Below are 26,254 nucleotides of genomic sequence, written 5' to 3' on the forward strand. Positions count from 1 at the left end.
TTCCAAATGCAAAACCACACACCTGGAATCTACCCCTGACCTTTTAACTACTTCATTGATTACAGGTTAACGAGGGAGACGCCTTCAGAGTTAATTGCAGCCCTTAGAGTCCATTGTCCAATTACTTTTGGTCCCTTGAAAAAGAGGACGCTATGCATTACAGAGCTATGATTCCTAAACCCTTTCTCCGATTTGGATGTGGAAACTATCATATTGCAGCTGGGAGTGTGCACTTTCAGCCCATATTATATATATAATTGTATTTCTGAACATGTTTTTGTAAACAGCTAAAATAACAAAACTTGTGTCACTGTCCAAATATTTCTGGCCCTAACTGTATACACATAGAATAGGTATATATACATATATATATGTCAGGGAGACACTTATATATATATATATTTATATTTAATGCAGCGTGAGAGAGCTTTAAAGCTGGTAATTCAATTACCGGCTTTTGCTTTCTCCTTCCTAAACCCGACATGATTTGAGACCTGGTTTACATACAGTAAACCATCTCATATCACCATTTTTTTTGCATATTCCACACTACTAATGTTAGTAGTGTGTATATGCAAAATTTGGCCGTTCTAGCTATTATATTTAAGGGTTAAATGGCGGAAAAAATTGGCGTGGGCTCCCGCGCAATTTTCTCCGCCAGAGTAGTAAAGCCAGTGACTGAGGGCAGATATTAATAGCCTGGAGAGGGTCCATGGTTATTGGCCCCCCCCTGGCTAAAAACATCTGCCCCCAGCCACCCCAGAAAAGGCACATCTGGAAGATGCGCCTATTCCGGCACTTGGCCACTCTCTTCCCATTCCCGTGTAGTGGTGGGATACGGGGTAATGAAGGGTTAATGCCACCTTGCTATTGTAAGGTGACATTAAGCCTAATTAATAATGGAGAGGCGTCAATTATGACACCTATCCATTATTAATCCAATTGAATGAAAGGGTTAAAAAAAACACACACACATTATTAAAAATTATTTTAATGAAATAAAAACAAAGGTTGTTGTAATATTTTATTTAACGCCCAATCTAATCACTGAAGACGCTCGTTCTGTAACCAAAAAAACATAATAAACCAACAATATACATACCTTCCGCAGATCTGTAAAGTCCAACAATGTAAATCCATCTGAAGGGGTTAAAACATTTTGCAGCCAGGAGTTCTGCTAATGCAACGCTACTCCTCGCTGCAAAACCCCAGGAATGAAGGTAAAGTAGGTCAATGACCTATATTTACCTGCATTTGTGGTGAGGCGCCCTCTGCTGGCTGTTCATAGATCGTGGGAACTTTCCTTGAAAGCCTGGGAGCTTTCAAGGAAAGTTCCCACGATCTATGAACAGCCAGCTTTCAAGGAAAGTTCCCACGATCTATGAACAGCCAGCAGAGGGCGCCTCACCGCAAATGCAGGTAAATATAGGTCATTGACCTACTTTACCTTCATTCCCTGGGGTTTTGCAGCGAGGAGTAGCGTTGCATTAGCAGAACTCCTGGCTGCAAAATGTTTTAACCCCTTCAGATGGATTTACATCGTTGGACTTTACAGATCTGCGGAAGGTATGTATATTGTTGGTTTATTATGTTTTTTTGGTTACAGAACGAGGGTCTTCAGTGATTGGATTGGGCGTTAAATAAAATATTACAACAACCTTTGTTTTTATTTCATTAAAATAATTTTTAATAATGTGTGTGTGTTTTTTTTAACCCTTTCATTCAATTGGATTAATAATGGATAGGTGTCATAATTAACGCCTCTCCATTATTAATTAGGCTTAATGTCACCTTACAATAGCAAGGTGGCATTAACCCTTCATTACTCCATATCCCACCGCTACACGGGAATGGGAAGAGAGTGGCCAAGTGCCGGAATAGGCGCATCTTCCAGATGTGCCTTTTCTGGGGTGGCTGGGGGCAGATGTTTTTAGCCAGGGGGGGGGCAATAACCATGGACCCTCTCCAGGCTATTAATATCTGCCCTCAGTCACTGGCTTTACTACTCTGGCGGAGAAAATTGCGCGGGAGCCCACGCCAATTTTTTCCGCCATTTAACCCTTAAATATAATAGCTAGAACGGCCAAATTTTGCATATACACACTACTGACATTAGTAGTGTGGAATATGCAAAAAAAATGGTGATATGAGATGGTTTACTGTATGTAAACCAGGTCTCATATCATGTCGGGTTTAGGAAGGAGAAAGCAAAAGCCGGTAATTGAATTACCAGCTTTAAAGCTGTCTTGCGCTGCATTAAATATAAATATATATATATAGGTGTCTCCCTGACATACAATTAGGGCCAGAAATATTTGGACAGTGACACAAGTTTTGTTATTTTAGCTGTTTACAAAAACATGTTCAGAAATACAATTATATATATAATATGGGCTGAAAGTGCACACTCCCAGCTGCAATATGATAGTTTCCACATCCAAATCGGAGAAAGGGTTTAGGAATCATAGCTCTGTAATGCATAGCGTCCTCTTTTTCAAGGGACCAAAAGTAATTGGACAATGGACTCTAAGGGCTGCAATTAACTCTGAAGGCGTCTCCCTCGTTAACCTGTAATCAATGAAGTAGTTAAAAGGTCAGGGGTGGATTCCAGGTGTGTGGTTTTGCATTTGGAAGCTGTTGCTGTGAGCAGACAACATGCGGTCAAAGGAACTCTCAATTGAGGTGAAGCAGAACATCCTGAGGCTGAAAAAAAAGAAAAAATCCATCAGAGAGATAGCAGACATGCTTGGAGTAGCAAAATCAACAGTTGGGTACATTCTGAGAAAAAAGGAATTGACTGGTGAGCTTGGGAACTCAAAAAGGCCTGGGCGTCCACGGATGACAACAGTGGTGGATGATCGCTGCATACTTAATTTGGTGAAGAAGAACCCGTTCACAACATCAACTGAAGTCCAGAACACTCTCAGTGAAGTAGGTGTATCTGTCTCTAAGTCAACAGTAAAGAGAAGACTCCATGACAGTAAATACAAAGGGTTCACATCTAGATGCAAACCATTCATCAATACCAAAAATAGACAGGCCAGAGTTAAATTTGCAGAAAAACACCTCAAGAAGCCAGCTCAGTTCTGGAAAAGTATTCTATGGACAGATGAGACAAAGATCAACCTGTACTAGAATGATGGGAAGAAAAAAGTTTGGAGAAGAAAGGGAACAGCACTTGATCCAAGGCACACCACATCCTCTGTAAAACATGGTGGAGGCAACGTGATGGCATGGGCATGCATGGCTTTCAATGGCACTGGGTCACTTGTGTTTATTGATGACATAAGAGCAGACAAGAGTAGCCGGATGAATTCTCAAGTGTACCGGGATATACTTTCAGCCCAGATTCAGCCAAATGCTGCAAAGTTGATTGGACGGCGCTTCATAGTACAGATGGACAATGACCCCAAGCATACAGCCAAAGCTACCCAGGAGTTCATGAGTGCCAAAAAGTGGAACATTCTGCAATGGCCAAGTCAATCTCCAGATCTAAACCCAATTGAGCATGCATTTCACTTGCTCAAATCCAGACTTAAGACGGAAAGACCCACAAACAAGCAAGACCTGAAGGCTGCGGCTGTAAAGGCCTGGCAAAGCATTAAGAAGGAGGAAACCCAGCGTTTGGTGATGTCCATGGGTTCCAGACTTAAGGCAGTGATTGCCTCCAAAGGATTTGCAACAAAATATTGAAAATAAAAATATTTTGTTTGGGTTATGTTTATTTGTCCAATTACTTATGACCTCCTAAAATGTGGAGTGTTTGTAAAGAAATGTGTACAATTCCTACATTTTCTATCAGATATTTTTGTTCAACCCTTCAAATTAAACGTTACAATCTGCACTTGAATTCTGTTGTAGAGGTTTCATTTCAAATCCAATGTGGTGGCATGCAGAGCCCAACTCGCGAAAATTGTGTCACTGTCCAAATATTTCTGGCCCTAACTGTATATATATACCTATTCTATGTGTATATATCTACTCTAATCTAACCTGTCAGTGTGATTTTACTGTACTCTGCGCTGAATTACCGGCTTTTCAAGGGAGACCCGTGCGTAAAAATCGGACAGCAATACGGATGTCATACGGATGTTGCGATAAAATAATCGCATGACACTCGCATGACACTCGCATGACACTCGCATGGCACTTGCATGGCACTCGCAGACGTTACATCAGTTTTTTCGGTCCGTAAATCGGACCGTTTTTTTCTCACACAAGTGGAGATGAACCCTTAGAGTAGGTTTCTGAACAGCACCATGATTGAAGTCAGAGCTGACATCTAAAATACATAATTATAAAATCATATAATAGACGAGATTCTGTTAAAAAGCAAAATATTTTGCTTTACAGTCAGAAACGAGTAGGAAATGTATATTACATTGCTGGATGAAATTGAAGATGTCATTCGTTTTCTAATCACACTGGAATAAAGTTCTATTTTTTTACCTGGATTTTCGGCTGGAGGAGTTTTTTCTATTGGACCAATACAATATTTTGCGTGCCTCCTATAGAAGGACATCCCACAATGGTTTAGATATAACATATGACAGAAATTATAAAAACATGCTATACTGTAAGTTTATAAATTTTGGTTGGGGGAAAGGTTAGATTACAAGGGAGAATTCACAACCTCCATTCATTCATAAAGATATGGTAGGTCATTCTTCAAATTTAGACCGGATATCGCATGCTAAATTACAGAATTCAAAACGCCTCCTGTCGCAAGAGGATTTTCCTCCTATCACTGTGTCTTTTTGGCTGGTTAACTCAGTACATCTAATACCAACAGGTTCTTCACTTGGGAACTACAGATACCAGCTGTACCATTTCCAAATAATAACAACATGAACTTGATATTTACATTCGACTTCCCAAAGTAGTATTATTTTTTCATTCTTCCACTTTCATCACCCCCACCCCTTCTTCCAAGAGTCATAACTGTTTCATTTTCCCACTGATAAAGTAATAGTATGGTTTGTTTTTTTTATTTTATCATACAGAGTCCTGAAAAATGGTTAAAAAAAATCCAAGTGAATTTTAATTGCAAAAAAAACGTAATTCCACAACTGCTTTTTGGGTTTTGCTTTTTGGCATTTATTCTCCAGAAAAATTACTTGGAAATATGATTCTCCAGGTGAGTATGATTACAATGATGCTAAAAATGCATACTTTGTGGTTTAAGCTGTGAAAAATAAATTCGAAATTAGTAAAAAAAAAATGTTGCTTGAGTCATAATTTTCCAAAACCCATAACATTTTTCATTGATGGAACTGTGTGAGGGCTTGTTTTATTTTCATGATCATAGAATCATAGAATGGTAGAGTTGGAAGGGACCTCCTGGGTCATCTGGTCCAACCCCCTGTTCAAAGCAGGAATCACTAAACCATCCCAGAAAGATGTCTGTCAAGCCTCTGTTTGAAGACTTCCATGGAAGGAGAACTCACCACCTCGTGGCAGCCTGTTCCACTCATTGATCACCCTAACTGTCAAAACGTTTTTTCTAATATCTAATCTGTGTCTCCCATTCAGTTTTATCCCATTGCTTTTAGTCTTTCCTTGTGCACATGAGAATAAAGATGATCCTTCTACAATGTGACAGCCCTTGAGATATTTGAAGACAGCGATTAAAGGGAATCTGTTACCCCCAAAATCGATGATGAGGTAAACCCACCGGCATCAGGGGCTTATCTACAGCATTCTGTAATACTGTAGATAAGCCCCCGATGTTACCTGAAAGAGGAGAAAAAGACATTAGATTATACTCACCCAGGGACGGTCCCGCTCCGATGGGTGTTGCAGGTCAGGTCCGGGGCCTCCCATCTTCATTCCATGATGTCCTCTTCTTGTCTTCACACCGCGGATCCGGCACAGGCGTACTTTGTCTGCCCTGTTGAGAGCAGAGCAAAGCACTGCAGTGCGTAGGCGCCGGAAAGGTCAGAGAGGCCCGACGCCTGCACACTGCAGTACTTTTGCTCTGCCCTCAACAGGGCAGACAAAGTACGCCTGCGCCGGAGCCGCGATGTGAAGACCAGAAGAGGACATCATGGAATGAAGATAGGAGGTGCCGGACCGGACCGCACCGCGGGAACGCCCTTGGGTGAGTATAATCTAACCTTTTTTTTCCTATTTCCGGTAACATCAGGGGCTTATCTACAGCATTACAGAATGCTGTAGATAAGCCCCTAATGACGTGGGCTTACTTCATCATCGATTTTTGGGGTGACAGGTTCCCTTTAAGTCTCCTCTCAGTCTTCTCTTTTGCAAGCTAAACATTCCCAAATCCTGTAACCGTTCCTCATAGGACATGGTTTGCAGACCAGTCACCATTCTGGTCGCTCTTCTCTGAACTTGCTCCAGTTTGTTGATGTCTTTTTTAAAATGTGGTGCCCAAAACTGGACACAGTATTCCAGATGAGGTCTGACCTAAGAGGAGTAGATGCTTTGATCTCTTCTTAATGCATTTTTTTGTGGAGTTGTGGCAGTCAAAACTCTGCAATCCTGTCATTTTGATTTTTTTTCACACCCACAGTGAAATCTCTCTGGTAATACTGAATGATAATAGTTTTACAAAAGAGGGGCAAAATTCACAAAGAAAAAATATATATTTTTCTCTGCAATGCCTAATATATAATGTGTCTAGTTCATCATGAAAATGTTGGTGAAAGGGCCTCTTTAATTAACCTATAATATATGCTTTCAAAATAGGCATCCTTCATAAATTTCTAAAACTTCCTCACATTGCAGGATTTGAAGCATGTTAGACCCCAATGTCTTTCGTGCATATGTGGCCTACATCAGGTCTGCTTTAAGTTCTACATATCCTGAAATATGTGGCACAAAATGGTGAGGTTTGAAAAAAAACATGATGCTATGACACTCTATGCTATATGTGCCCATGTGTTGCTAACCAGTAATTGTGATATGCCTGTAAGGGGCTAACAAGGTGACATGCCCTGTGAAAAGTATACATACACTAGCCTACATTGGTCAGAGTGGTCTACCCACTCTGGGATGGATGGTAAATGCAGTGCAAATAAACACCAATAACAAACAGTTAACCCTCCGTCACATACAATATTCGGACTAACGAGTTCACATACAATGTGCCTGTCAGGCGCCTGCTGGAAAAATACCTATAATATCTAATGTTTGCAATTTCAGTGCTCTAAAAGTGATCAGTGACCTTCATAGGGATGTAATAAAAGAGACTACACATAATCAGTTGCAAAAAAAACATTTACTTAACATAAAACTAATAACTATGAAATACAAACTTTTCAAAACTCCCGCCAAATAGTCCCCAGTTCGACTCTCTCAAAAAAATGTACAAAGAAAATTTTTGAACACAAACTTAATTTTAAGGTACCTTAAGTACTATTAAAAACATATTCAATCAGAAGTAGATGCTGAGGTTTCCCCAGAAAAGTCACACTTGCAGAGCAAATAGCAAGAATTACACACCATTTTTGCATGTGTCAGGCAAATTGCTTTATGACATTTGAGACATTCATAATTTGAAAGCCTTCTGGTTCCGCTTTCCGTTTGGCAGGTGGTGCATCTCCTTCTTTTGTGAGGTGGTGCAGATGGTGACTTTTCACCATCATCTTCTGGGCGGAACCTTTTGAGCTGAACTTGAAGGCGAGAGGGGATACCGATTGTTTTCACGCTTCTCCTGCGTAGCTCTCCAAGTACTAGTTCATGGGCCAATTTTTTCAGATATAATCGTCTACGGAGTGGTTCAAGCTTGTTTTCAAGATAAATTACTTGTGAATTTATACCACCCAAATTCAACATAGCAAAAAATATGACCATTGGCCAGCGTTTGATGTTTCTGCTGACGTTGAAAGTGGAGCACATCTGATCTGCTGTATCCACACCCCCTTTGGTGGCATTGTAAAATGTAATTATCTCCGTTTTTTTTTCTGCCCCAGTCCCAGGATCGATGGCAGCATCATCATGAAGTGTTGATAGAAGAAGTACGATTTTTTTGGCATGTGGTACATAGGAAACTAAAGCCTTTCCATTATGGAATGCAAACATACTGCTGTACTGTTGTCTCTCTTTCACACTTACAAACTGTGGCGGCAATTCCCTTTTGTTTTTTCTTACAGTTCCCACATATGACAGCTTCTGAATTTTCAGATAATCAATCAGATCACAACTTGTAAACCAATTGTCAGCTGTAATATTGCGACCCGATCCAAATAAGGGTTCAGCCAGTCTTTTTACAACATCAATGGGTTTGTTGCTCACACAGTAAGGACCTTCTGGTTGTTTTCCTGCATAAACTTCCAGGTTGTAAGTGTAGGTCTTACTGGCATCAACAAGGGCATACATTTTTATTCCATATTTGTTTGGCTTTGATGGAATATATTGACGAAAGGCACATCTACCACGAAAACCAGGGAGCATTTCGTCAATAGTGAGATTCTCTCCAGGGTAATAACTTTGTTTACAGTTTACAACAAATCTTTGAAATATATCACGAATTGGAGCAAGTCGGTCATGTGTTTTGCGTTCGGTTCGGGTAGTTCTGTCGTCAAACTGAAGGCAACGAATTAGAATCTTGAATCTGTTTATGGACATAACAAGGCTAAATTTTTCAACTCCATCCCCATCTTTACCCCAAAGTTCCTCCAAACTTTGTCTATTTGCCCTATAAGCTCCTGCAAGGTACAGTAATCCAAAAAAAGCACGCAGTTCTATTTCATCTGTGGGCTTGATGGTTCTGTTGCAGATGTACTTGTCCTTTATAATGGCTATATATTGGTTGGTATATGTGACAATAGAGTCCAGAATGTCATCTGTAAATATACTGTTCCAGCATTCAACTGCAGTTTTTGCATTACGTGCAGTTCCTATTACTGCAGGAAGGTGAGTAATAATGTTTAAAGGTTCCCTACGTTTTTTCTGGAATGGCTTCTTGTTCCATTTAGTATTTTTATCTTTTCCAATATAATATGATCCAACTTCTTCATCCTCACCACTGTCACCATCTTGCTCTGTTTCAGAATCCAGGACACATTCTTCCACCTCATCATGAGAATCAATCTCACTTTCCTCTCCTAAATCCTCATTCAGTGTGAGGTCTCTATCATCTAACAGCATGTTTGTTACTTCCTCAACATCAAGTTGTTTGGATAAATTGTACATTTTCCTCTCCATTTCAGCAGATAATCTGAAGCAAGAGAAGGAATATGTTAGGGAACTACTGTATATGCCTGAGCAGCACACTTTCTTTTATAAAATCTCCCTTATTTCTATGAAATATCCTCACATTTTGTGCTATACATTCATAAAACAAGCTAAATAAACTATTGTGATGAATAAAAACATAAAATACCAACCTTACTGAATGTGACGTATTCACATACAATGAGCCTGAGAGATCTGTGCAGCTATATCCTCTCCCCTGAAGCTCTGAAATCCAACTGTGATATCAGGTTTCACAGACCTTCAAGAGACAGGAGACTACCTGGAGGGAGGGGGTTTCCTCACAATCTGGTGAGGAAGGAGAAATGAAAGTAAAAGAGAAGCGCCTGTCAGATCAGTTGTATGTGACTGAGGGTTAAAGTGAATATTATACACTTGATGACAACAAGCTTGATTGATACCAAGTCTCTCATATGTACAACAGTCTGCTGGCAAAGAATTCAGCAGCACTTTCATCACATAGACATCTAGAGTGTTGGTCTTGGTCCATTCTCACATCATTAATCTTGGCAGTACCTCTTGCCTGGAAACTTGCACACTATTACTGTCTAGTCGCTCAGTTTCTAGGGTACAGTTCCTCGAACTCAGGCTCTGGCTGTCTCTCATTTGAGGTAATCCTTGTAGTCAGGAATAAACTGCTTTGTTCCCCTCTGATGTATCTAATTTTGTCTCTTATGGTACCTGAGCTTCCTATTGTTGGCAGAAACATTTTTCACTCACAGGAATAAGCCTCCGCTCTGCTCTCTGTGGTGGCTATCTCACTGTAATAAAGGCACTCTAAACTAGGAGTTCTAGTCTCTACTTTCTGTGGCAAACTACAACTGCAGTACAGGATGGAGCCGGCTCCTCCTTGGCCCTAATTTGTTCCGCAGGGTGGCACACAAATTGGCAAGTTTTATTCAAAGCTTGCTCACTAGTTTTCTACATGTCCTGCTAACTTTTCCTGCAAACATAACTCCTGGTACACAGTGGCACCTCATCTGGGTATGTTATACCAGGGACATACCTCCTACAAAATGCATTGCACACATCAGGCATATCTCACATTACATGTGCCGCACTTCACTAGATGTGTTACACAGTTGTCACAGCATACGTATAAACACAAGGTTGTTGTTTTCTGGTGAAAATAAATATTCTAGGTCCAAAAATTTTCAGTTCATTACCATGATGTTTATTTTATTTTATGCAACTGTTTGCTAGACATCTAATTTTAGCTGTAGTTTAGCAAATTGTCTTTTGTGTGCATATTTCCCTGTAGAAAGTAAATTTGTTGGTTTAAAATGATTGCATTTATCTGCCCCTAAACTATTACATTTCTTTTATTGGTTGGTTACGTTTTTTAAGCTAAATTTCAATCTGGGACTTTAAGGAGACTTGTTTTTAGGAAATAGCGGCACTGTGACTGAAGAGCGGTCTGTTTCCTGTAAACACGTCTGCCTGTTGTAGCCTGTCTCCCTGTTACCCTTCCTCTTCTACTGTTATGTGTTCAATTGTTACATAAATGAGACAAAGGGTCATCTCTGCTTATTGCGGCTCACACACAGTGCAAGTTAAGGATGTCTCAGAACAACAGTGACATATCTAAACAGTAATTGGATATGTAAATATTTGGTTTAAGAAATGATGTAAGGTTATGGTGGAGGAACTGTCTTCAAGAAAATATTTTTAAATCCAGGCACTAGATAAGACAGTTTGCTTTTTCCGATGTCCGAAACACAAGCCTGCATGGCCATTTTTTTTTTTTTTTGGAACCTAAGATTCTATTTTCATGAAATAGAATCTGTAGTGTACAGTATATTAAGAGAACACTAAGACTATATTCACATATTGCATTTTTACAGCATTTTTTCTCAGCAGCCAAAATCTGCTGCCTTGGCAGTAAAAACACTGCGTTGAAAATTTCTATTTTTCAGTGCTTTCGAGGTGTTTTTGCAGCTTTTTTTTGCTGCATTCTTTGGTGTTGATTACTTGGCTGATTTGTCTAAAGTGCATGTTTAATAAACTTACTTTTATTAATTAAAGATGCCAAGTAACCTACAATGTCGATCACACATATATAAAAATAATGAGTTTTATTGCATCAAAACATAAAATATACAGAATGCAAGAAAATTGGTGATATCATCACAGAAAAAGTTTTACCCAGACACAAACGGTATATATAATTTGCATGTAAAATGAACAATTTTAAATTTATACCAAAAATAGGTAGAAAAAAAAGTAAGGTGAATGTAGTGCTTATATATGAGTCGCTAAACTCTATACATTAGTAACATGATTATACTGGGTACATTATGAATTCAGCAGGAAAAAAGAAAGAAACCAGAATGTATCGTTCCTAATCACGTCTGACCACTTTTAACTAACAACCCAGCATAGCCAGCCACTAGACTCTAAAACTTAACATTTAATATGTATACCTCTAAAATTATATGTACTTTAAAAACAATTTGGTGCTCATGTTTAAACGTGCACTAGACAAGAAAAATGGCATGATCTCAGTCCCTTATCCTCACATGGAGGACGCCGCTGAATGAGGTTATGTCTGCCACTGCAGAATATCTCCACTAACCTGGACATTTAACCTGGACATTTTATTCCCCTGATGAACCCCCGTAACGGGGAGGGAAACGCGTTGGGAAGAGAAAGAGGACATATCATCCAGGGTGGTTATACTAACTAAAGGGCTTCACTAAGTAGGCTCAAACTTGGGGACTGCCCTTGTTAGGGCGGGAGTCTTATACACGGGGCACGACAGGGAAGATAGCTTGAAACCCTTCCCCCCCACCTATCTATATCTTTTTTTTTTTTTTCCTCCCCCCATTGGAAAAGGTCTATTGGTCTCCGTCCCATGCCGTGCTCTCAATAAGCACAAGAATCTATAACAAGAAGAGAGTCAGCAATTGGGTGAGATCATGCCATTTTTCTTGTCTAGTGCACGTTTAAACATGAGCACCAAATTGTTTTTAAAGTACATATAATTTTAGAGGTATACATATTAAATGTTATGTTTTAGAGTCTAGTGGCTGGCTATGCTGGGTTGTTACTGGGTACATTACAAGCATAGTGAATAATATAAATTACCCTCATAGGGCTCAACGTGCATTTCGCCATGGCATCTTCCAGGGGCTAACGCAGTTGCATTTTTGCACTTTCTCATTACTTTCTATGGGTGGAAAAAAGCTGCAACAATGCTTAAAGAAGTGACATGCAGCATATAAAAAAAATGCTGCAATTATCCAATTCAGCCAGGAAAAAAAGCATGTGAATGAGATTTTTGAAATATCATAGCTTTTGAGGGTACTATGAAAAACAGGTTTAAAAGGGAATCTGTCACCTCATTTTCACATATAAGCTGCGGCCACCGCCGTTAGGGGCTTATCTACAGCATTCTGTAATGCTGTAGATAAGCCCACGATGTAACCTAAAAAGTTAAGAAAAAAGTTAGATTATACTCACCCAGGGGCGGTCCGGTGCGGTCCGGGTCCGATGGGCGTCACAGGTCTGGGTCCGGCGCTTCCCATCTTCATGCGATGACGTCCTCTTCCTTGCTTCTGTTGTGGCTCATGAGCAGGCATAATTCTCTGCCCTGTTGAGGGCAGATTGAAGTACTGCAGTGCGCAGGCATCGGGAAAGCTCAGAGAGGCCCAGCACCTGCGCACTACAGTACTTTACTCTGCCTTCAACAGGGCAAATCAGTACACCTGCACAGGAGCCGCAAAACGAAGCAAGGAGGATGATGACATCCTATGGAGATGGGAGGCGCCGGACCCGGACCTGCGATGCCCATTGGACCCGGACTGCAACGGACTTGTTTTTCTTATCTTTCAGGTTACAAAGGGAGATTATCCACAGCATTACAGAATGCTATAGATAAGCCCCTAATGGTGGTGGCCGCAGCTTATATGCAAAAAAAGAGGTGACAGATTCCCTTTAATTAAAAAAAGCAGCAAAAAAGCATTGTGTTAACTTAGCCTAAACCTTTGCAGTGGAATACATTGTTGAACAATGTAATAGATGAATTTGTTTTTTATATTTTATAATTATTTTGATTATATTTGGTATGAAACATAAAGAACCACACAAACAATCATTTAGCCCCACATCACCTCTACCCTCCACCCCACACCTTTCTTTCTGAAACCTGTCAAAAAATGAGCAAATTACCCAACAAATTTAACAAATTTACCAATTGGCTAATATTTGGTTGACAATGGTTAATCTGTAAAGTGTTTTTTGTCATCAAATAGCAAAGGTGATGGCATTAACGAGGGCTAAATATTCCTCTCTCCATCACTCCAAGAGTTACATAGCAGCTTCATGGTCTGCCTATATGGATTATTCTCCCTTGGTTCCAACATCAGCAGAAAAAGGTTTCCTAGTAAATAGCTAAGTAAATAGATGACCTCTTACAGTCGGGGCACTGGTGTATAATAGGTGCAAGGATTGGAGTCCTGAATCTTAAGGAGCCCAAACAGCCTCTTTAGCCTAAATTAAGTGGCCAATACTATTACAGACCCATGATAATTATAATTGAGGACCCTCAATTAGAGATTTTGCATTGATGGCCACAAGCTTCAAGTTACGCCTCTGAAAATGGGTTCTTAGAATACTACTGGATGTAGTGAGCCTAACCAACAGTGAAATTTGTTAGCTAGTCAACTTGGTAAGTATACCATATTTTAGGTTACCATGACCTTGCAATGTTTCCTCTGTATTCTACTGTATAATCTAAGTGCAGATATAGCCAAATGTGGATGTAAGAGAAATATTCATAACTGCACAATATCTGGCTTTCCCAGCCAGTTCCTTCACTGACTCAATGAAAAAGAACCAGGTTTCATAGAATCATAGAATGTTAGGGTTTTGAAGTGACCTCAAGATTCATCGTGTCCAACCCCCTGCTCAATACAGGATTCACTAAATCACCTCAGACAAATGTCTCCCCAGCCTCTGTTTGAAGACTTCGATTGAAGGAGAACTCATTGTTTCGTTGTGAGTAAAAGGTATACAGGATTTCTCTCTCTCTCAAATGCATTGTAAACAAATAAGGGGTAAAGTGTGGATTCAAAGGTCATTTTTATACCATGTAGGGTAAAAATACACGCTCTAGTTGGCAAAACTCAACACATTAGTGAGGAGCCCATTTTGAATTTTGCCATAGGACTATTACTCTTTAATGCAGACCAATGGCTGGAACCTCATATAGAGCACTTGTAGGAGTGAGGCGGTCAGCCAACAAAAAAATGGCTATAATGAGAAATAAAATCTAGGCAGAAGTGTAAAATTAACCCAATTTTGCACTACAAATGCATAGCTTTATCATAACACATATAAAAAGCAAAATGATTCACAGTGCTATGACTTTATCAGTATTAACATGCTTTCCAACACATTTGGGGGGTTGTTTATGGAGGTAATGAAAATATGAAAGAATAAGTAGCTGGAAACCATAAATCTAAATTATAGCAAGATGTCTGTTAGGGCTAACGGAACACACCAAATAATTAGAGAAAAGTAATAAGGTCTGTTCGCATCCCGGGGTCCACCGTGCAGAGATGGAACCTGCTGCTAAGCAATGATGGACAATATGGCGGTACAATGAGGATACACACACGGTTCAGCTTCACTCTGTGTGAAAGAACCAAACCCTGCTGCGTCACAGGGCCGCAGTACCACACGTAACAGAAATAATAATTAAGTAGCACGAGAGTCGGATGACACTAACCACCCAGACTTGGGTTTGGAAAGTGCGGTGATAGCGCACGGCGCCGCACTGGCGGTCACAGTAATAGACTCTGTTTGTATACCAGTGTTGGTAACAAGTCGGGCGCTAGATTACAATCATCCTCCTTACGCGAGCATTCAAACACAAGGGAGGGTATGATTAAAGAGCGACTTTCACTCACAACACACACATAAACAAGTGTATACTAGCGCATGGCCATGTGGCCATGCAAACCTTTTATAGCTGCAGTAAGTTTAGGACCTTCCTAGAGGACCAATGAGAACTGCTACAGTAACTGAGCAACTTCAGGACCTTCCTAGAGGACCAATAGGAGCTACTGCAGTACCTGAGCATGTGACCCCAGACCTCCACTGAGAGGTCTTCCTTTGGGCATGCTCAGAAGGGGAAAAGCAGGACTTAGTCCCAGAGACGTCTGCTCGCCACTGATCAGTACAGGCTACAATGGCAGAGCCTGGAAATTCAGCAGTAACCCCTTGCACAGAATCAGACTGAGTCAGATGCTGGGACCGACATCTCTGCTGAGCAGGCTCCACTGCGGCTGATGCAGAATGAGAGATCACAGCAGACATGGTTCGAGATTCCCCATGTGCAGCGGCGGGAACTCAACTCCTAACAACGTCAACAAGCCCCCCTGAAGTTTATATGCCAGTAAATTACACGCTTCTGACTAAAAAAAACATGCTGTGGTGTGATCTCTAATGGAGTCTACCCAACAGAATTCTAATTAAGTGCACAGGCTTACCACATTGTTTCTTCGGTGCAGTACCTGATATTGTCATGTAGATTTGACACCCTTGTGTTTCTCATTTACAGTTTATTTTTTTCACAAATATATAAATGCTCTGTAAATTAAAATGCCATGAAATACAGACGCTATGTCATGATGAGCCTTGGAATTTTTTACCCTGATTTTTTTTTTTTTGTTGGATTTATGGTACATTTGAGACCTATGATTCTTGAAGATGTTCTTCGGTAAGACATAAAAGCCAACCAGTTGGCGAATCTCCACAGCAGGAGATAGAGCTTTTACAACAGCTGCATTTTATTAAATCCAAAAGATCATATGATAATATGCAGCATGATCACATGCCTGAGTATTTAGTAAAGAATCATTATTTATATAATTATTCAGCTATGGTCTTAATGGTATGAATCCTTTATACGACTCCCACACACGTTTATTGGCCCTTACTGTTCCTCTGAATACATCTGATTTCATGTGGTAAAAAAGTACCATCAGTATTCCACCAGATGAAATTCCAGGAATTAATATCACAGGAAAATCATATAGCTGTAAATGTGGTGTAGTACATAGCCGCAGGTACTCTTTGCTCACTGATCTGCCATGTCTCTGATTGCAGTTGGTTTTTTGACCACTGTTGTTTCAACAAACTTTGTATAAATACTGCAAGAAAATGTAAGAAACTTTGTAATATACATATTAAATGCTTATTTCTCTACTTATGAGCCTCTTCTTCTCCAGCCCCAAACAGGTAAAATCTGTCTCAGTCAAAGCAAAACAAACTACAGCTGCCTATTGAAATTTAGACACAAGCACACACAGGTCTACTGCTGCCTTCTAATAAGAGTTTATCTCACATTAGAGCAAAATATACAGTGGTACTGCTGTAAAATGTTCAATATGCTCCTGTACCAAGATGTAATCCATTTTTTCCTTTTATTTCCTATAGGTAGTCGAGAAGCAGCTTTTGTTTACGCAATTTCTTATGCTGGGGTGGTATATGCAATTACCCGTGCTTGCAGTCAAGGAGAACTGAAATCATGTAGCTGTGACCCCAAAAAGAGAGGGCGCTTCAGAGATGAAAGAGGGGAATTCGACTGGGGAGGCTGCAGTGACAACATTGACTTTGGAATTGAATTTGCCAAGGATTTTGTGGATGCCAAGGAAAGAAAAGTTAGGGATGCCCGAGCATTGATGAACTTGCACAATAACCGCTGTGGAAGAATGGTGAGTTCTCTGAGAAGGTGTTTATCAGAAGTGTGAAAAAAATGCTTTACTGTCAGCAAAAAATCATCCCTTATGATCATACCACCACATGTGTTTAGCTGATTTATATAGGTGTAAAACCAAAAAAGTCCATCAAACTAATTTCTCTCAGCTGACAAAAAGTGGAAGGGACAAGAAAAGACATCCCCTTTCCTTTTTCCAGATGTCTCCCGATCTGGGTCCAACATCTAAACCTGTCTAGCTATTAATGCTTTAAAAAAAACACTGGAGGTTGAGGTATAAATATTTTGTGCAATAAATACATTTTCCATGCTGGGTAATTTATGGTCCTCTAGCTCAAAGAGAATAAATAGTTATGGTTTCAAAGGGAGTCATAAGATAACATCTAAAGAGGAGGAGGTTTATGGGAAACATTATTCTGCCAGATTTCCTAGGTCCATAATGTAGCGTCATCTGCCAGTTGGATATTTTAGATTCTTGTCTCTTTTGAGCAGTTTAATTACTTTGTTAAGCCTTATGTCACAAATTATTTTTGGACCAAAATGAACCATATTGAAGTAATTGGGTGATATATCAAGTTTACATAGATTAGTAATCTTAGATTGATCGGTTTACGACATAGGCATAAGCATCACTACATTTGGAGCACTTAGGTGTTCATTTAGTAAACACTCCTCTCAGTAAAAAAAGATCCATATTTCTAGAAGAGCTTGAAAAAATAAACCCCATTCGTGATTTTAGCTACAGCTCACTAGGTTCCATGAATCATTACACCATAATGATTGTAAAAGCTTGTCTTATGTATAGTGAGTGCTTATAAACCTTTTTTTATGTGATGTTCCAATCTAATTCCTGTCTTCTGTCTAACAGGCAGTAAAACGTTTCATGAAGCTTGAATGTAAGTGTCATGGGGTCAGTGGGTCATGCACATTAAGGACTTGTTGGAAGGCCATGTCAGATTTTCGGAGAACAGGGGACTTTCTTAGAAGGAAATACAATGGAGCAATCCAGGTCACAATGAATCAAGATGGGACTAACTTCACTGTAGCTAATCAGAACTTCAGAAAACCCACCAAAAAGGACCTTGTGTATTTTGAGAATTCTCCCGATTATTGTGTGATGGACAAGTCTGCAGGTAAGACTCATTTTTCTTGTCCTGGAAGGAAAATATTTCACTAACAGGCTAAAAACAGCCGCAGGCAATCTGCCATCCCCGCAGAAGATAACTCTTGAAAGACTCATCACTTTGATCTTTCGGCAGCCAAAACATAAAGTAATTAGATGTTTCCTCATGGTTAAAAGTTATCAGGGAAAAGCTGCTTTGATATATCAGATCTCATCATTTTATTGGACATTTATCATTTTGCAGTTATGTCAAATTAGTCCTCTTTAAACCGTTTATCTGACACAAAACAAGCTTTCTTTGATAGTTGAGAGTTGAGACTTCACAAGTTATTTCACAAGTTATCACAAGTAATAACTTCACAAGTTATTTTTGCACAAAATTATGCCTTTTAGGTGGGAACGATGCTTTGTGTTGAAAAATATGAAAATGGGCCATTGGTAAAACCTGGCAATTAGTTGTTCATATCTGCAAGTATTTCTTGCTGCCAGCCATCTTTTGCAACTCAATAAATTAAAAACTGGACATTCTAACAAATACCAATAGTGTCAGTGAGCAAGAGGATTTGCAAGACCCTTGTCCATTGGTAGTCTGTGGCCATCAGACCAGAGCCTTGCAAACCCAATACTACCTGCCATATCCCTGATTTCATAACCTTGACTCTGTTGACAATGTACATTTTTTCAAAATAATTTTACATAAATTTTTTATGTTTTTACAACCAACATACCCAGATGCCAGACACTTCTGTAATAACTTATCTCAGGGAAATCAAATGATCATACAGGTAAAAATTGTCACATATAGGCCTGCAAACATAGACTGGATCTTCTTCAATCTTAATACATACTTACCTTGTAATGTCTTTACATCTTGTTCCGTCCATATGTGTCCGGATCTCAGAATTCCAAGCGGCGGAAGTTCACCAACTGCCATATTGGGACACCCAAGTTATGGGTGTTTCAATATGGAAACTGCTGGTGGTACCAGCTTCTTGCATGGTACCACCAGCGGAATACCATCGCACCACACACACAAACACACACTGTATATGCCGTACGCACCACACACACACTGTATACGCCGTACGCACCACACACACACACTGTATACACCATACGCAGCTTCTTGTGTGGCACCACCAGCGGAACAACGTCGTGAACATGCCGCTGCCGGGCTCAGCGAAATGATTCACTGACCGCCACCATCTTTGTACAGGAGGAGCGGATGCGCAGTTTTAATGTGACCGCCACTATCTGTCTGCACAAAGAAGGCGGCGGTCTGATTTACTGCACCTGTGCAAATTCCGCACAGGCACAGGAAATCATTCGGCTGATTTTGGCGGCAGATGCGCGACGTGTCTACAGGCACATGAAGCCGGTCACATTAAAGAGGTTTTCCCATGAACGAAAGTTCATTTTAAAAATTGTCTGTGTCTGACCCTGTACGAGAGCACATGGGGTACACGAGTCAAAAAAGACATGACATGAGAGGAGAAGACAGCAGATGGGGGAGAGAGAAAGCACACGGGGCAGGGCCGGCGTTAGGGGCAGGCAGACTAGGCAGCTGCCTAGGGCCCCTGCTGCCCTAGGGGCCCCCAGCCAGGTTTGGAAATACTGCTGATGGCACTGCTCCAGGGCCCATAGGTGGAGGGGGGCCCCTGCAGGCAGGCCCAGTATCATTCAGGATCAGGCCCCTTTCACTCCCTCCTGTAATCATGGAACACCCTTTGCCGGAGAGAGAGCGGGGCGCGAAGTGCAGGAGTTCAAAGAGGGGGCGTGTCATGCAGGGAGAGACGCTAGCCAATGAAAGCTTTCCCCACCTGACTGACGAGAGCGCTCACTGGCTCCCGTCTGTCCTCTTGCATGGCGCGTCCCAATAGTGAGTACTCACCTGTGGTCGGGGCCCCGGCTGCACAGCACTCAGGGACAACAGTGGAGGACGAGCAGGACTTACAGTGTGTCTTCTGCTCCCTCCACTGTTCTATTTGGAGCAGGCTGCGGCATCTCCTCAATGTGAAGAGATGGGGGAAGAACTCACTGCACGGGACAGCACTGCAGAACCAGGGGGCTGATATCAGTCTGCTCTGTGCCCCATCCCCCACAGTTGTTTCTGCAGCCCTCTCCAGCTGAACTACAGTTAGGGCCAGAAATATTTGGACAGTGACACAAGTTTTGTTATTTTAGCTGTTTACAAAAACATGTTCAGAAATACAATTATATATATAATATGGGCTGAAAGTGCACACTCCCAGCTGCAATATGATAGTTTCCACATCCAAATCGGAGAAAGGGTTTAGGAATCATAGCTCTGTAATGCATAGCGTCCTCTTTTTCAAGGGACCAAAAGTAATTGGACAATGGACTCTAAGGGCTGCAATTAACTCTGAAGGCGTCTCCCTCGTTAACCTGTAATCAATGAAGTAGTTAAAAGGTCAGGGGTGGATTCCAGGTGTGTGGTTTTGCATTTGGAAGCTGTTGCTGTGAGCAGACAACATGCGGTCAAAGGAACTCTCAATTGAGGTGAAGCAGAACATCCTGAGGCTGAAAAAAAAGAAAAAATCCATCAGAGAGATAGCAGACATGCTTGGAGTAGCAAAATCAACAGTTGGGTACATTCTGAGAAAAAAGGAATTGACTGGTGAGCTTGGGAACTCAAAAAGGCCTGGGCGTCCACGGATGACAACAGTGGTGGATGATCGCCGCATACTTAATTTGGTGAAGAAGAACCCGTTCACAACATCAACTGAAGTCCAGAACACTCTCAGTGAAGTAGGTGTATCTGTCTCTAAGTCAACAGTAAAGAGAAGACTCCATGACAGTAAATACAAAGGGTTCACATCTAGATGCAAACCATTCATCAATACCAAAAATAGACAGGCCAGAGTTAAATTTGCAGAAAAACACCTCAAGAAGCCAGCTCAGTTCTGGAAAAGTATTCTATGGACAGATGAGACAAAGATCAACCTGTACCAGAATGATGGGAAGAAAAAAGTTTGGAGAAGAAAGGGAATGGCACATGATCCAAGGCACACCACATCCTCTGTAAAACATGGTGGAGGCAACGTGATGGCATGGGCATGCATGGCTTTCAATGGCACTGGGTCACTTGTGTTTATTGATGACATAAGAGCAGACAAGAGTAGCCGGATGAATTCTGAAGTGTACCGGGATATACTTTCAGCCCAGATTCAGCCAAATGCTGCAAAGTTGATTGGACGGCGCTTCATAGTACAGATGGACAATGACCCCAAGCATACATCCAAAGCTACCCAGGAGTTCATGAGTGCCAAAAAGTGGAACATTCTGCAATGGCCAAGTCAATCTCCAGATCTAAACCCAATTGAGCATGCATTTCACTTGCTCAAATCCAGACTTAAGACGGAAAGACCCACAAACAAGCAAGACCTGAAGGCTGCGGCTGTAAAGGCCTGGCAAAGCATTAAGAAGGAGGAAACCCAGCGTTTGGTGATGTCCATGGGTTCCAGACTTAAGGCAGTGATTGCCTCCAAAGGATTTGCAACAAAATATTGAAAATAAAAATATTTTGTTTGGGTTATGTTTATTTGTCCAATTACTTTTGACCTCCTAAAATGTGGAGTGTTTGTAAAGAAATGTGTACAATTCCTACATTTTCTATCAGATATTTTTGTTCAACCCTTCAAATTAAATGTTACAATCTGCACTTGAATTCTGTTGTAGAGGTTTCATTTCAAATCCAATGTGGTGGCATGCAGAGCCCAACTCGCGAAAATTGTGTCACTGTCCAAATATTTCTGGCCCTAACTGTATGTGACCTCATCCAGGGCTCATCTGATCACCTGATATCACAGATTAGCATGTGTGTATATACAGTATATATGTGTGCATCTGTGTATGTACAGTATGTGTGCATCTATGTATGTACAATATGTGTGCATCTATGTGTATGCTTCTATCTGTGTGTATCTGTGTATGCATGGATGTATGTATGGTATATGTGTGTATGTATGGTATATTTGTGTGGCTGTGTGTGTATGCCTGTACAGTATGTGTGTGTGTGTATGTGATTGGTTTTGCCGGAACAAAAATCCTTCTTCTCATCAGCACATCGCCCAGTGAAAACTGCAGATATGCTGGTAAGATTGATCTACTAGTGATCATTCTGTCCTCATCATTATTCCTCAGCAGGTGTAAAGAGGCTGGGAAACCAGTGGCGAATGACTTCAATATTGTTGATCACACTCGTTTAGTGGCCTGAAATCAGCGCATGTAACTACAACCAAAATGTTTCTGTGTGATGTGCAATATGTTAGTATTTTGGGCCTCATTTTAAACTTTTGCTTAGGGCCTCACTTTGCCTAAAACCGGCCCTGCACAAGGGTGAGAGAGACAGAGCACAGGGGGACAGCTCAAACGGGACAGCACATGAGGAGAGAACACAGGAAGGAGAAAGACAGCAGACAAGAGGGGATAACACATGGGGTAGAGAGGTCAAAGAAGAGAGCACAGGCGGGAGAAGGCAGCACATGGGGAAAGAGAGAGTGGATAGGTTGGTGAGCACATGGGGGGAGAGATTCTCAACGCTGCAAAGCCTGCCCTCATTGTGACATTACCGCACTCCCGATGCGACAGCATCGGGTCTCGATCTAGTATTATATATTGCTTTAAGGAAGACTTGTAGACTTGAGCAAAGTTTAAGGGATTGTTCTTCATCTTAAAAAAAAACCTCAAAGTGACTGCTGTTAAAGAAGCTTCATAAGCTTGGCACCAGAATCAAAAAGATTGAGGAGTTTATTATATAAATTGGAATATAAAATTGGAAAAAACAGAAACAGCAGGTGGTGGGATGATTTGTATGAACATTTTGAGTGCTGCATGGAGGTAGTGGCTGGTTTGGAGTGGGTTAGAAATGTCAGGAGCCTCAGAGTTATACATGGGAGAGGGGAGAAGGGAGGGGTGGATATAGAGAGAGTGCCCAGAATGTGTTAAAGGGCGGGCGAGTTTTGAGAAAGCAGAAGTAAATGTAACACCCCTTTAGGGCTACCACGGTACACTGGGTGTTATGGGGGGTCTCACCTCTCCAGGGTGCAGTGCCTCCACCCGAATCTTGATTGGAGTTCTCTCTCTGGGACTGCAGAAGGGCTATTATCTTCTGCCAGGGGCTGATTCGGGAAACCCCTGCCACTCTCAGTACACACTCACAGGGATCAGGAGTAAAACAGTTTAACAGGTTTATTGCTATGCAGCATAAATTAGATGGATTTAAAAGAATAACATGAAATACAAATAACTGTGCTCTGTCAAGGTCATATACACATCTCACTCTAATTCTACTTCAACCCTGCAAGTATAACGTAGTAGGGTTTTTTGTTTGTTTCTTCTAGTTTAACTCAGTCCAAACGTTGGGGCCCAGTTGCCGCGGATGCAGGCGCGCAAATTAAAACAGTTGGTGCACTTAGACGAATAGTCTGAGCTGTAATGTACTCACTGTAAATAACGCTGGTAGGACCACAAGTCTCAGAAAGTCACTCACGGCACGTCTCTAACGGTCGGATGGTTCTCTGGACACCAGCTGGGGGCGGCCGGATTCAGTCCTTTATACGGTGGGAGTGCAGGCAGAAATCTCCAAGTTTTTGATGCAACTTGCTCCAGAGGGTAACACAAAGTCGCACTCTCTCCAGCAACACGAGTATATCCGGGAGGACAGCAACCCTGCAGCATGGGGCCAGGCAAGTCCCCCGTGCTCCATCTCTCCCAACAAGATACCACGCTCTTTTCTTCCTGTGTATTCTCAGTTTCACTTTCTCCCCAGCTTCTGCCTCCAAGTCCCTCCTCCTCCAATCCAAGCTGTGTCATCTCACTCAAACAAGGATCCCTGGGAATTGTAGTCCAGGGGTCCTTGGGAATTGTAGTCCACTGCAGCTCAGAGGAAAATCTGCTAATGTCTGTAGGTCCTGGTATAACAGCAGCTGCAAAGCTCTTCTTAGTGTCTGTAAATCCCAGTATACCAGTAGCTGCCCTAACAGTTCCCAGTGCAGGTGTTACGCTGTCCCCCTGGTGAGTCATTGTAAGTGTCCCATCACGACATGAGGACTCACCACCTGAAACATGAATGGGGGTTAAAGCATCCTGACTAACACCAAATTTACATGCACGCAAACCACCTCCTGGACACATAGGAGATACTGGGAAATAAGGCCAAACAGATTTTGAATTAAAGTGTATCAGCCGGGGGACCTCAGTGGTATGTCCCATTCTATCATAGGTCAGCATCATGGGTGGCCTAGTGTCCCGTTTGGGACGAGTGTGTACTGAGGGGGCCCCCTCCTCAGCTCCCGACTCTTGTCGGTCAAGAACGGGCTCCTCCAGGTGGATCTCTTCATTTAATAAATGTCCCTCTTCTGAACTCTCCCCCAATGGTGGGCAGAGCGCACTCGCCTCCTGACGAATGTCCTTTTTTTGTGCTTCCACGTCAGAAGTCTGGTTTTCAGGGCCCCCCCCCTATGGGGCATGGGTCCTCAGTCCACCTGTAGCTCCATTGACCTTCAGATCCCCATTCATCCCCAGACTCGCTGTCACTTCCTCCTGAAGCAACTCCAGGCTGGGGTGGTTGTTGACACCTACGACTTCTCCTATTGCATGGAAGGTTTGTATGACCTCCTTGGGTTGGCAATGGCAGTAACAGGATGTTTTTTCCCACAGGCAACAAATGGTGTCGATGATAGGTTTTGACAGCTCCACTCCCTTTCTCGGGCTTCACTCTGTAGGCCGGGACACCAGGCAGCTTCTCCATCACCACATAAGGGTCAGTACACCACCGATCAGCAAGCTTATGCTTCCCAGGAAGACCTAGAAGTTGGATAAGAACTCTATCTCCAGGCAGTAAAACTTGTTCCCGAACTCTACAGTCGTAGCGAGTCTTATTGCGCTTCCCTGACCGACCAGAGGCCTGCTCTGCCAATCTGTACGCTTTTTCCAAATCTTCTTTTAGCTGGGACACATATTTTAAATAGGTCTTCCCATTAGAATTTTCAAAGGATGTCCCAAAACGAATATCCACTGGTAGCCGAGCTTTTCTTCCAAACATGAGAAAATAGGGCGAGTATCCCGTTGACTCATTTGTGGTGCAATTGTAGGCATGATCCAACTGACTCACATGCCTGCTCCATTGTCCCTTCTTCCTGGGATCCAAAGTGCCTAACATGTTCAGAAGGGTACGGTTGAACCTCTCAGGTTGAGGGTCCCCTTGGGGGTGATACGGGGTGGTTCTGGATTTCTTGATCCCACAGATAGCGCATAGCTCCTTGATTAGTCTACTTTCGAAATCTCTTCCTTGATCGGTATGGATGCGGGCAGGCAGCCCATAATGCACGAAGAACTTTTCCCATAGTGTTTTTGCTACAGTAGTTGCCTGTTATGTTTGCTAATGACAGGTGTTATGAAGGCAATCCAGAAACACAGTGTGCTTAGCGATCACAGCGCACACAGTGATCTGACAAATACCCAAAAATACAAGAACGAGCTCTGAGACGTGGAAACTCTGTAGACTGCACTCCTGATCCTATCCTAAACACAACTAAAAGCGGCTGTGGATTGCGCCTAACAACTACCTAGGCAACTCGGCACAGCCTAAGAAACTAGCTAGCCTGAAGATAGAAAAATAGGCCTGACTTGCCCCAGAGAAATTCCCCAAAGGAAAAGGCAGCCCCCCACATATAATGACTGTGAGTAAGATGAAAAGACAAAACGTAGGGATGAAATAGATTCAGCAAAGTGGGGCCCGATATTCTAGGACAGAGCGAGGACAGTAAAGCGAACTTTGCAGTCTACAAAAAACCCTAAAGCAAAACCACGCAAAGGGGGCAAAAAAACCCCACCGTGCCGAACTAACGGCACGGCGGTACACCCTTTGCGTCTCAGAGCTTCCAGCAAAACAAAAGACAAGCTGGACAGAAAAAAAGCAACAAAAAAGCAAAAAGCACTTAGCTATACAGAGCAGCAGGTCACAGGAACAATCAGGAGAAGCTCAGATCCAACACTGAAACATTGAGAAGGAGCAAGGATAGCAGCATCAGGCGGAGTTAAGTAATGAAGCAGTTAACGAGCTCACCAGAACACCTGAGGGAGGAAGCTCAGAAGCTGCAGTACCACTTGTGACCACAGGAGTGAATTCAGCCACAGAATTCACAACAGTACCCCCCCCTTGAGGAGGG

The 26,254-nt window shown here is 41.9% G+C and overlaps 1 protein-coding gene across 1 annotated transcript in view; it reads left to right on the plus strand.

Moving 5' to 3' along the window:
* WNT2B (Wnt family member 2B) overlaps positions 1-26,254 on the plus strand; it is a 170,352-nt gene that overhangs the window by 112,635 nt on the left and 31,463 nt on the right. Inside the window, exons 3-4 of the mRNA XM_069761730.1 lie at positions 16,660-16,937; positions 17,808-18,072. Of these exons, the coding sequence (XP_069617831.1) occupies positions 16,660-16,937; positions 17,808-18,072 (543 nt within the window). The remainder of the gene's footprint in view (positions 1-16,659; positions 16,938-17,807; positions 18,073-26,254) is intronic.

The sequence above is a fragment of the Ranitomeya imitator genome, chromosome 3 (assembly GCF_032444005.1).
Source record: "Ranitomeya imitator isolate aRanImi1 chromosome 3, aRanImi1.pri, whole genome shotgun sequence".
Taxonomy (NCBI): domain Eukaryota; kingdom Metazoa; phylum Chordata; class Amphibia; order Anura; family Dendrobatidae; genus Ranitomeya; species Ranitomeya imitator.